General features: G+C 36.9%; 3 protein-coding genes across 4 annotated transcripts; 1 reads left to right on the top strand and 2 right to left on the bottom strand.

The window, feature by feature from the left end:
* Positions 1-554: 554 nt before the first annotated feature.
* Positions 555-1,742, bottom strand: LOC140889684 (protein FAR-RED IMPAIRED RESPONSE 1-like). Its single transcript, XM_073297407.1, has 2 exons — positions 1,373-1,742; positions 555-1,066 (listed from the first exon to the last, which is right to left on the bottom strand). The coding sequence occupies exons 1-2, from the start codon at positions 1,740-1,742 to the stop codon at positions 555-557; spliced, it is 882 nt and encodes a 293-aa protein (XP_073153508.1).
* Positions 1,743-2,773: 1,031 nt separating this feature from the next.
* On the bottom strand, positions 2,774-7,202 carry LOC140887946 (translocase of chloroplast 90, chloroplastic). Of its 2 annotated transcripts, XM_073295573.1 has the most exons (4): positions 6,897-7,202; positions 6,522-6,603; positions 5,585-5,713; positions 2,774-5,163 (listed from the first exon to the last, which is right to left on the bottom strand). In XM_073295573.1, exons 3-4 carry the CDS (start codon positions 5,706-5,708, stop codon positions 2,912-2,914), a joined length of 2,376 nt encoding a protein of 791 aa, XP_073151674.1. In that variant the 5' UTR covers positions 5,709-5,713; positions 6,522-6,603; positions 6,897-7,202; the 3' UTR covers positions 2,774-2,911. The 2 variants fall into 2 exon arrangements, with proteins under 2 accessions (XP_073151674.1, XP_073151675.1); XM_073295574.1 differs by lacking the exon at positions 6,522-6,603.
* A 200-nt stretch (positions 7,203-7,402) lies between these two features.
* Positions 7,403-12,107, top strand: LOC140887947 (ubiquitin C-terminal hydrolase 22-like). The gene is made up of 3 exons (XM_073295575.1): positions 7,403-8,898; positions 9,544-9,668; positions 11,106-12,107. Exons 1-3 carry the CDS (start codon positions 8,018-8,020, stop codon positions 11,882-11,884), a joined length of 1,785 nt encoding a protein of 594 aa, XP_073151676.1. The 5' UTR covers positions 7,403-8,017; the 3' UTR covers positions 11,885-12,107.
* The last annotated feature ends 430 nt before the right edge of the window (positions 12,108-12,537 follow it).

Genomic DNA, 12,537 nt, shown 5'->3' with positions numbered 1-12,537 from the left:
GTGATCGCTAAACTGCCTTCAGAAATAAATTCCAACGGCCGGATCGAGCTCGGAGAGAAATCTGAAAGCTTGAGAAACGATTGAGGCGCTTCAATGGAGAGGAATCGGCTAAGGGAAGGAGACGGAGTGTTTGGACAAGTCAAACCATGAGTAGATAATATATTAAACTCCAATTTTGCACTTTAGTCCCTGAAAAATCTAAATTTTGCAAAATAGACCCTGAAAAAAATCAAGTCGGCTTTTGAACTCTGCAATCTCCGATTAACTCAAATAAACTCATTTAAGATAAAATCGGGGCATTACAAGACTCTTGCTCGTATTCCATATGATCAGATTTTTCACTATATTGTATCCTATTTCTTATCACTTTTTCCCATCTCATTTTTATGTATTTTTCTGGTATCTCATGCACATTCATAAATTTTAAAACAAAAAGTATGTATCTACACAAGACTCCCTCCATTTCAAAATAATGACAAGTGCATTCGATCTCATTATTTTCCACATCAAACTTAATATTTCGAATTCGTTTTGATTTCCCAAGAGATCTTAAATCAAACTTCAACGGAGCCAGATAATGAAGGCAAAGAATCAAACTCAATGTTCAAGGAATTCACCAACTCATTTTCAAATATTTTGTAAATTTCAATTGTGTAAACAGATGCAGCGTGTTGCAACAATGGCTGATTTTTCACCACAATCGAAGGCATTGTATGTCGGCATCTATAGTCTTCTTCATTTTTATTCGTCCGCCACCGTTTCTGAATTGTTTCAAACTTTTTCACAAACTCAAATAACGTAAAAGTTTTATTTCCTCCATCTTTCAAAACAAAATTAGTAGACTCACTTCTAGAAGTAGCTTTAAGCCTCGCACAAAATTTGTCAGTACTGAATGTCGTTGACCATTTGTGCCTATATTTGTGCATTCCCTTGAGCCATGAATGGTCATGAAGACCAAACTCATCAATCATTTTTGCCCACACTATATTAAATTCTTCTTCAGAATCACAAAATTGCATACATTTAGTAAACATGCCTTTAAAAGCAGGATTGACATTCAGACTACCTAAATGCGATGGAGCATTTTTTGAAATGTGTCATTGGCAAAGTCGATGTTGTGAACAGGGAAACACTGATTCAATAGCATTCATCATTGCTTGACATTGATCAGTAAAAATTGTTTCTGGTTGTTTTCCTCCCATAGATTCAAGAAATGTTTTGAATAACCATTGAAACGAAGTCTCTGTCTCATCAGACATAAAATCTAACCCAAACATCACATTATCTCTATGATGATTTATGCCAACAAATGGAGCACATATCAAATTATATTTATTAGTCCTATAAGTCGTTTCATAAGAAATCACGTCACCAAAGTACTCATAATCAACTCTAGCTCGACCATCTCTGTAGAAAAAATTAGAGAAACAACCATTTTCATCCATTTGAATATCCCAGTAAAATAAATCTTCATCATTTGATTTGGTTTTGAAAGACTGCATCAACTCGAAAGCATCACCATTTTCAACTCTTGAATGTCCCTTTGTGACACAATTCAAATAATTATTAGAATCTTTTCGAATAAAGCCTAGATTTTTCACACCATGTGAATCTATTTCTATATATGACAACACACTAAAATGTTTTATCCCCGCCTCTGACATTGCTCTTAAAGTTTCACCTTGAGCATATGAAACTTTACGAGCTGATCTTAGCAAATATCTTTGACTTCCATCAACCATTTCATGATTATGTTCAATTTCAAAAATCGCCACTCTCCAAATTTCATTTTTTTCCTTTCGAATTCGTAATATCGCCTGACATTTAGTTCTTGTTTCTAATTTTTGATACAACGGTCTATTATTATTTTCACTCTGCTTTCCATCCTTTACTTCGTGAGATGAGCACTCAAACTCTTTCATATAAAGATCTTTAGAACCACTAAAATATGCTTCTTTTCCTCTTCGAACACTAAAACCTTTACTGTGTGCATACTCACAATATAATAGATACACATCATCAATATTTTTAATGGTTTGACCAACTGCTAACCTCTGTTCAAATTTTTCAATCGTGGACATACACTGTTTCTGATCAACATTCGGCACATCACATTCTTCTCGATTGTGCACCATCGAATCTAAAACCAACCATCAAGATAAAACTTACAAATGTTAGCATTTCAGATAAATTAGAATCAAATAAATTAAAATAAATATAAATTTTCCAGCACTCAAAAAATATTTATTTTGCATATTAATTATGATCATTACATAGTGAAAATAATCTTTATATAATATCAGAATTCAGACATGTATGGAAGAAACGACATATAATAAACAAATTGATTAATGGTGTATTAAATATATAAAGTATCGTTACTTTTACAAAATAAATGAAATTCCCTTGATTTTCATTCCAGAGCACCCAGTTGATCATGCCAAAAGATATAGATAGTGTTCACACTCAAACTATAATTTTTTTTTAATCAAATCTATTAAATCTAAAATTTTGATTATAAAAAAAAGTTAAAACGGCATGATAAAAATTGTACCTGGAGGAAAAAGTTGCATAAGAAGTTTTTATGAAAGTCTGGTAATGTTAGCGTTAGAGTAATTTTATATTTTATTGTTACCTTTTTAATTTATTGTAATTATTGATATATTTTAAGAAAAAAATATTGGAGGAAAAAAATACTAGTGGCGGGAACTAGCTACCATGGTTCTTTAACCACAATAAAATTGAGAATTAAAAAAAAATTACACGTGTCAATTATTTAGCAACAGGGAGTAAATCTCCCCCGAGTAGGATAGAATTGGCCCCTTTTTCCTTTACAAATCCCGTTTCAATACAAATTCTCAAATATGGTTTTATCTAAAGATGGATCCAGAGTTAATCTCCAAAGAAAAAACTATCCTGTTTCAAGAGTTTCTCTACTGCTAAGATTATTTTTGGACTTTCTCCTAAACAGGCATCTGAATATGGAGACAACTGCAACAAGAGCTATTTCCATATGCTCAGAGCTGTTTATCTTTAACCTTAACTGACCCATTTTCTGGCTATTGATACTTGCGTTCACCGACATGGACGTGCTCCGGTTCAATCTAAAGTCAGACATCAAGTTTCCACCCAAAACTGGCTCATTGTTAAAAGAAAGGACTGTCATCGACACACTGACCTTTTCATCTCTCACAGGATAGTCTTTCCCTCGCAAAGTTGCTTCAAAACTTCCGCCGTAGGCAACTTGCCCAGCACCTGTCACATGACCAGCATTCATTTTTAAGTTCAGCCTCCTCCGAACAGAGATGCTATCTTCAATCTTGGAACCAAAAATATATCTGTTTCCATGACATGTCACAAGAACGCCGCATTCAGTAACATTGTGTTTGAAGTTCTTCAGCTTTGTGTTGCCACGGATGGAACAGATCAATTCTTTGCCGGCAGATTGGACATCGAGGCCAATGCTGTATGCAGGTCCCCTTGGAAATATGAAAGCTGCCGTTGACTCGGACTGTATATTGAAATCTTGTTTGTCTTTGCTCATTTGTCCTGCGACATGCATAATTGTGTTCTTTGTTACTTCCTTGGTTATCTCAAGGTTGATTCCATCAAAACCTACATCGTGATCCCATCCATGTGGATCGAGAACTGGTCTTGCTACCAATTGGTCACCTGTAACAAGGCAGCGAAATCTGTGGACCGGGGAACTTGAATCAAAACTTGGAGGGACAGCCATGTCTGGCAGCATAATTGCCTCAGGTGGCCCTTCTTGATTTTCGGTATTCTCATCAGATCCCAAACCGTAATTATCGTTTTCCTTTCTTCTAATATACTCTAGTTTCAGTAGCTTCTTCAAATAAAGTGTCTCCCTGTAATCTAATTCATCAAGATAATCCTTTTTCTCAGATGACGTCAATTTCTGGAACTGAGCTCTAGTCAGAATACGGATGGGAGGTAGTTGCTCATATTCATCATCCTCTTCCATATCAGAAAAAAATAATTCGTCAGTTTCACTATCAGCTCCACTAGGACTCAAATGGGCACTCTGCTTGAGGAAAGACGAGAGTAGATGAGGCAAAGAAGGGTGTCGGACATTGCTCAAACGCCCCAACCGTATTTTGTCCCCATAATCCAAAATGGTGTTAACATCACCAAGAATTTTGGTGCATACACATAATAACATGAACTGGGATGTCCACAGCTGTCCATTTGGAAGTATCTTCCTCCCACTGTTATCCATCATACAGTGGGGATGATTCTCCACCAAAATGACAGGGTTTTCAAGTTTTGTATCCAAAATAGCCAGGTGAATTTGGTGTTGCACCAAATTGGTGCAGTGACTAACATAAGAATCATAGCTCACAGGATACCCACTTGGACCTTCAGGAAGGGCTGCAGAGGCATGCGTCATAACAATGTTGGTGTTGAACCAAATAGCAGGGCCGAGGATGTCAGTTATAAGCTTCAGTAATGAAAAGTCATGATACCCCATGTCAATCAAGTCTAGGCGTTCAAAATACAAAACAACATCCGGTGGTGATTTTCTAACAAACCGCTTCACGGAATGCAAAATTTTCCTATTTTTACTCACAGAATTTGTCGACGAGGGCAACAGGCCAGGTGTATCGATAAAAGATACTCTGATGCCATTCACGAGCCCAACAATCTCTTGGACTTGACGAGTGGCAGGATGAAATGCATCAGTTATTACCTTTGACTCACCAAATATGGAATTTATTGTTGAACTCTTGCCAACACCAGTCCTACCCAAAACAAGTATCCTAAGAGAGAAGTTCAGTTTTGGTATATCGATAGCTTCTTGCTCTGCTGCTGTGACTCGAGCTATGTCTAGTTTAAAATTAGCCCTTTTTAAATCTGATTCACCAGCTCGAATCAAAGTTGCCAGTTGGATCCGATATAAGACCTTTGCCACCAAAAGATTATCCCGTGACAAGCCAAGTCGTTGAAGAATACGCAAAAAATTGATTTGTAGAGCTTCAACCATGACAAGAGGATCCAAATCCGTCTCCTCACTGCTAAAACTAGAGCCAGAAGAACTTTCCATTCCCAAGGATATGGGATGCGAAGCCATCCGATTATCACCAGATGAGCATGGTGTCTCAGCAGAAACTGGTTGCACAATCAAATTAGTGTTGGTGAACCCTGAAGCATAAAAATTTCAGCAGGCAGCTGCTGTCAGAAAATTCATAATGTACATAAATACCCAAACACCTTATTTTTACACTGCAATAGATAGGCAAGCAGAACTAGTAATTTCTTTTACTTTTAAAGATTCTACGGAAAAATTCCAAAACTAGCGAGAAAAAAATTTCAAAAATTTTCTGAATATTTCTCAAAAGGAAATTGTGGGTGTCCACCATTGCAAGTTCCTAAACTTACAACTCAAGTTCAATGAGAAATACCTTTTCCATGAAATAAAGTATATGTAACACTTCATTCCAAAGGAACTCTTCAGACATCATCCAACCAATAGTAATTGTATGCTTTCATAACAAAACTCTACGCAAAATAAACACCAGCTAAAAAACAACCAATAGCACCACCGTAAAGCAGAGGGTGTTACCTTGATTCCCTAGCTCTTCATTAAGAGACTCGTCTAGACAGCTTTCTGATGCTGAGAGTGGTCTTGTAGAACCTATAGACTTTGATACCATCTGAGATAGAACCCAATCCTTAATGCTTGCCATGCGAACTGTGATCGGTACAAGGAAAATAAATCTTGTTGGTGAACTTTATGGGCCATAGCAAATCAAAGAATAATATTTTCCCAGGTATAGTTAAAGCTAACAAACAAGATGAGCATCATCCAATATCAAGCAAAAGAATAGAGCCATGTCAGTGAAATCCTTGTGAAAAAGCATGCAACTAAAAAAAAAGAACCCATCTGTCAAAAAAGTAAATAATTTCTTGGGCAGCTTATTACTACGACAACAACATTAGGCCTTTGTCCCACTAAGTACGGTGGGCTATATAGATCCTACTATGCTAAGCAATCGTGCTCTATCCCCTACTACATCCTCATTTGTATCTAAATGAATTTTATTCTGTTTCATCGTTGCTAACCAGGTGTTGTTGGGTAGTCTGTTGTCTAAAAAAAATTCAAACCATGGCATTTTCATCATTCAAGTGCAGATTTTCCTCATTGCACAACCTAAAGAAGTTCATGGTGTCCATCGTATGAATAAGTAAGACAAAGACCAAGTCTTTAGTAGTGAAAGGTTTCGGAACAGTTCAACTGAGTCAACTAGTGAAACAAAGAAAAGGAAAATCTTGATGATACTTCAATGCAGACAATCCGACTATTTGGTAGCTGATTTTTCTTTCATATCCTGAGAATTTATACACCTTTCTTGCAGAGCGTGTGAAGAACTTCAAACTTACAGAAAATTTCCCCAAACTTACACCACAAAGAAACAGGCAAGATGCCACATACATAAAACAAGTCTCAATCTTCATATCACTCATTTCAACTCCACAAATATGAAGCTTTAGTAACTCACAATTTGTGCTCAAGTTCAGCAAAACACCACCAATTAACAACTTCCGATACTCCAATCAGCAAAAGAAACACGACCCCGGTCACTAAAAGCATCAGAAAACATTACAATAAGTAAAAGCGTAGAACCATTAACTCGTACAATTCGAAAGGCATTGAACAACCGATAATAAAACATAAAGCAAACAAATGGAACTGGTATTAACGCAAGCAATCCTTAAATTTAAGCCCCCGGTGAAATAATAAGAAAAATACGAGCAAATCGTATCGATTCACGCACCCATATGTATGCCAAATTAGAAAAAAAGACGACTGATATATTCAATCCAATACGTTCGCAGGAAAAAAAAAAAAGAAGAAACTTTCACAATTTCCATACCTCAGCCGCCAGCTGTCTACTTCTGAATTGAATCCAACACAGAGCAAACGACTGATTCTTCAGCTTGTGAAGAATGAATCTTTGGCCAGGCGAAGATAACGAAGGATTATCAAGATTCAAGGGGCTTCTTTGATTACCATTTTTCCAAAGAAAGATAAGACGCTACGAGGGCACAACAAATTCTCAGCCATTTATATATTTTTATTTTTATTTCCGAGGAATAGTTAGAAGAATATTTACAAGTTCTATAATATTTAGACTAAATTCGACTATAAATTAAAATATTTAATTTTTGATTTTAACTTTTGTGCTAATTAAAACTATGAATCTAAAAAATTTCAGTGCAAATCCTATATATGTTTTAAGGGTTCAATTTAATTCTCTACCTTATTCAAATTTCCGCCTATATTTTGAGCATAATCACCATATTCTAGAGACTAGAGAGTGATAATTAATTAATCATAGTATTTAAGTAGAAAAATGTCCACATACAAAATTATCTCCCCTTTCATTCGATACAATTTTACAAAATATTTGCATTCCAAAAGTAACAAAAATCAATTTAAATTGATTACAAAACCAATACTTGGGGTTCATAAACATTCATAATTGATTGAGTTTAATCAAGATATATATTTAAATCTTGAAATTTTATGTGATTACTAATTTTGTATTTTCGTCTGTTTGTATTTTGATTATTTATGTTATCAAATTTTATTTTTAATCAATTATATTTATTTATTTTTGTAATTTTTATGTTTTTCAGAAAGTGACGTTGACGTGACTACGATCATGTAATATCTAACTAAAACCAAAATTTGATAAAAACAAATTATTAAAATCGAACACAAATATACTGACTTTAACTTTTGTTTTTTCATTTATTTATTGATTATATTTTATTTTATGACCATTGTAAAGAGTTGTTTATTTTTCTTTGTAATTAAGTCAATATGTGAGGGTATTGTTGTACTTGAGGGAAAAGAAGTGTAAACTACTAGTATGAAAAATGCAGAGTGAATAGGCAAAGATACTCCTTCCCGTGTTCGTCCCCATTTTCACCCAAGATCAAGATTCCAATCCCTTTCGATTTGCTCGTTGTTTGGTTAATTCTGTGAACAATGTCTTCCTCATCATCGGACCATCGGAGTTCTTGGAAGATCAATGCACACCAGACCGAATTGTCGGAATTGCAGAAACCAATTCCCAATTCCGGGGATCCGGCGCCGGTTGCTGACAAGCCTGCTTATTTTTGTCAGCATTTGTCGGAGCTTCGATTGCAGCTCGGACAGAATCCGTTTCGCAACCTGCACGACTGCCTCCGCGTCCGCCCCCTCGGCCGCGCCTCTATCCGGGTGGGAGAGACAATAATCCGGTGTGGAGACTGCTCCCGTGCGCCGCCATGCCTCTACGCCTGCGTGTCGTGCGCCGCTCTCGTTTGCCGCGAACATGCCGCGAACCACGCGGCGGAGACGTCACACCAGGTGGTGGTGGATGTCGATCGGGCCGAGCTCTTCTGCTGCTCGTGCAGAGATCAGGTCTACGATCAAGATTTCGATGCCGCCGTTGTTGCCGCTTCTGTGGGGTTGGTTCCCATTCCGAAGCCAGAGAATCTGCGGAAGCGGCGGCGCGTTGATTACAAACCATGGACGCCGGATCTCAGGGAGCAGGCTTTGATTGAGGAGAATTCAAGCCCTTTGCCCGCTAGTCAACTCCCAGGGGGTTTGAGGGGGCTGAGCAATCTTGGGAACACTTGCTTTATGAATTCTGTTTTGCAAGCGTTGCTGCATACCCCACCGTTACGGAATTATTTCCTGAGCGATAAGCACAATCGTTTTTATTGTGAGAGAGAGAACAGAACTATTGCAACTCGAAAGAGCGAGAGCAGTAAAAGCAAAAACAAGAATGTACAGTTGTGTTTGGCTTGTGATTTGGATGCCATCTTCTCTGCTGCATTTTCGGGTGATCGCAATCCATACAGCCCTGCCAAGTTTTTATACAGGTCTGGATTCAAGTTAAATATTATGGTTTGCAGTATACTGCTCTACGAATTAGATTTCACTTTGGGTGTTAAATACTTCTTTGCTTTGTTTTCTTGTTTAGTTGTTATATGATGGTTCATGGTTGTAGAAAACCAATTACCGTCCCCAAAAGGTGGCTGTCATGAGTCAGACAGACAGCTGCATTTTTTTGGCAGAAAATTTAGACACTATTAGTCATTAAGATGCGTTAAACCGGGAAAAAAGACATGAAACCTGGACCTCGTAGATTTGGTGTACCTACTCCTGATCGGTTTGTTAATCATTTAGTAAAGTTTGGATTATTCTCTGGAATAGTGTGTATTAGTTTGCACACGTTTGATTTTGATTTTTCCAAATTCGGACAATATTTGTGGCTTCACTATTTCTCTTATATTATATATTCGAGTAAAAAAAAAAATTTACTTTACCTACAGGTTGGCCCTTGATATTTTTTTGACTAAAGATATTTGGTAGATGGCTTTGTCAGAAGATCAGAACTTATGCCTGTATTTGTTATTATTGCTGCAATTTGTATACATTTGTCCTTTACATGCCTGAAATATGTGTTTTGAATTCCTTTCACAGTTTTGAATTAAACTCTCATTGGGCTGTATTTTTTGTTGCAGTTGGTGGCAGCACGCATCAAACCTTGCAAGCTATGAACAACAGGATGCGCATGAATTTTTCATATCCATGCTTGATGGTATTCATGAAAAGATGCAGAAGGATAAACGCAAGCACCACACCCAAGGTAAGACCAAAATTCAATGTAAATTTCTCCTCCTGTTTGATCTCTAGAGGTTAGAGGCTAAAACTAGCTGGATGAGTCACTGTTGCTGCAAATCATTTTCTTTTCTCCTTGCATGCCTAACTCAGTTTTGCATTTCTTATAATTGAGGTTCTACAGATTCTGTACGATTTTTAATGAAAATGGCTCAACTTTATCATGGACCTCTTATGTTAGGATGGTCTTTTGTAGCCTCATGCTGAAAAGTTCACTAATTAAATATTATATTCTTGTAATGAAAATGTCAAGTTAAAGCTCTCTACATCATGCAAGTTTCTCAGAAGAACCAAATGGCATAATGTTCTATTGGCCATCGCTTAGGCAAGTAATCATCATTCTAACACTGCTTTGCCCCTATTTTGGAGTCTTGTGCAATAAAGTGTTGGAAGTAATAGGTCAAAATAACCCTGCGCTGTAAAATTCTTCTGACCTAGTATCTGCTGTCCGATCTTAAAGATTCATAATTTTGTTATTATTTTTTATTCCAAATTAAATTAATGAAGAAACTAAAACCTTTGAGATGTTGAATGCTTTCACCTGTTTAATTTAGGATCCATTGACATTTGTTTCCTTTTTCCTCTTTGGAAAGACGTTAGATATGGTTGAATATAGTAATAAAACCTAGAGTTGTCATATTCCATTACTTTTTTGTTTTAGAGCTTTACTCCAAAATTCTTGACATCTTCTTGCCCAACCAACCACCTCTTCTCTAACATAGAATCTCTTCTAATCTATTAGAGCCAAAATACTTTAATAGATGGAGTAACCATCAATTTCTAAATGCAGGATCTTGATCTAGATTTTCACTTCGCTTTAGGCATTGAAATTGACCAGTGCTATCAGATTTAGGGTCAATATATGAATTGCAAGCTTGCCTTCTGCTTCACTCCTGTAAGTTACACTTTCCTTGGTGTGCTTGGTTTCTTCATAGAAAACTTGTGTCATGAATTTTTCATGTGTTGACTTCAGCAGGCGTGTTGCTACTAGGATCTTCACTTCTGAAACAGCTGATCTATAGCTTTGTTAACGTGTTAGTTGTCAGAAGGCTGTCATTTTAGATCCCATTGCCTCAGATATCTGAAGATTTTGGTGTTAGCCATGAATCTCTTTGGACCATTCCTTTGTAGTTTTTTTACCATGTTTTTTCAAAAACACTCATACTCTTAGTTCTAATTTTATGTGATTCGAATGCCATCTTGACCTGCTGCTTCTTTCCTTCCTACTGCACCCGGTTGCAAGTGTTGCTAAGCTGGGTGTTTGGGTAGTAAAATTTAACGACAAATAAAATTTATCTTGTGAATCAGTAGCAGAATAAGCATACTCTCATTTCCTGAATCACGAGCTTCATGCAGTCCATGTCCAGTTTCACTTTTTATGTAACCACTCGTTTCTGTTGTGCAGGAAGTGGAGATTGCTGTATTGCTCACCGTGTGTTTTCTGGGATCCTGAGATCTGATGTCATGTGCACATCCTGTGGCTTCACATCTACGACATACGATCCATGCGTGGATCTCTCCTTGGACTTGGAATCAAATTTGGCGGGCTCCGCAAAAACGACACCCACAAAATCCAATAATTCTGTCAATGTTGAAACAGATTCCATGAACACCAGCCAAAACTTCAGCATTTCTACGTTAATGGGGTGTCTAGATCGTTTCACAAGACCAGAGCGGTTGGGGTCCGACCAAAAATTTTTCTGCCAGCAATGTCAAGTGAGGCAGGAATCTCTTAAGCAGATGTCTATAAGAAAGCTTCCCTTGGTCTCCTGCTTTCACATCAAAAGGTTTGAGCATTCATCAATCCGTAAAATGTCAAAAAAAATTGACCGCTATCTACAATTCCCTTTCTCCATGGACATGGCTCCTTACCTATCATCATCCATCCTAAGAAGTAGGTATGGGAACCGAATCTTCCCATTCGACGGAGACGAGCAGGATCCTTCTAGCGAATTTTCATCGGAGTTTGAGTTGTTTGCTGTCATCACTCACTCGGGTAAACTTGATGCCGGTCACTACGTGACGTATCTTAGATTAAGTAATCAGTGGTACAAGTGTGATGATTCTTGGATAACTCAAGTCAATGACAACATTGTAAGATCTGCTCAAGGTTACATGATGTTTTACGTGCAAAAAATGCTTTACTATCGAGCGACCGAGCGAAAGGACTCTTCTTCTGTATGAAGAGGACCTCACCTGAACCTAGACCAACATTTGGTGGGTGAATATTTTTCAGCAAGCCCGTGCTAATTGTTCTTGTTAGGTGCACATCTCTATTGGAACATCATACACATTTGTCATTTTGAAATTTTTGAAAAGCAGAAATAGGTTTGAATAGAATGATCTGTTTTCATTCATCTATTCTCCTTTTATTCTTTTCCTTTTCCTGAACTGTAGCAGGTGGTGATTCTACAGAAATGGTAGCGGTTTGATTAAGCTCCAGGGTGTATTTGTATAACAAGTTAACGAAGAACAAAACCCCAAAAAAAAAAATTTACTTTGAGAAGGATTTTTAATAAATTTGGTCCAATTTCATCCAAAATAATTGGCATAAAAGAGAGATTTTTTTTAAAAAAAAATTATTAAATGACGGACCAACCTGATTTAATCCACAGCAACCAATAAACCTTCATGTTGTCTCGTTGCAAAAACGTAAACCCACTCCATTTTTATTGTGGGCGAGTTGGATCAATTCGATGAGGTTGACTTATTCTGATATTTTTATTATTTGATTGAATGAGAATGTTCAAGAACGTATACACGTATAAGAATAAAAATTCAAATAATTAAATATTAAACTCCGAATAAGAGCTGATAAGCTGTTAGGTCTTATTTTA

The sequence above is a fragment of the Henckelia pumila genome, chromosome 3 (genome assembly GCF_033568475.1).
Source record: "Henckelia pumila isolate YLH828 chromosome 3, ASM3356847v2, whole genome shotgun sequence".
In the NCBI taxonomy this organism is placed as follows: Eukaryota; Viridiplantae; Streptophyta; class Magnoliopsida; order Lamiales; family Gesneriaceae; genus Henckelia; species Henckelia pumila.
The sequence above is the reverse complement of the archived record's forward strand: the minus strand, read 5'-3'. Positions and strand labels throughout refer to the sequence as shown.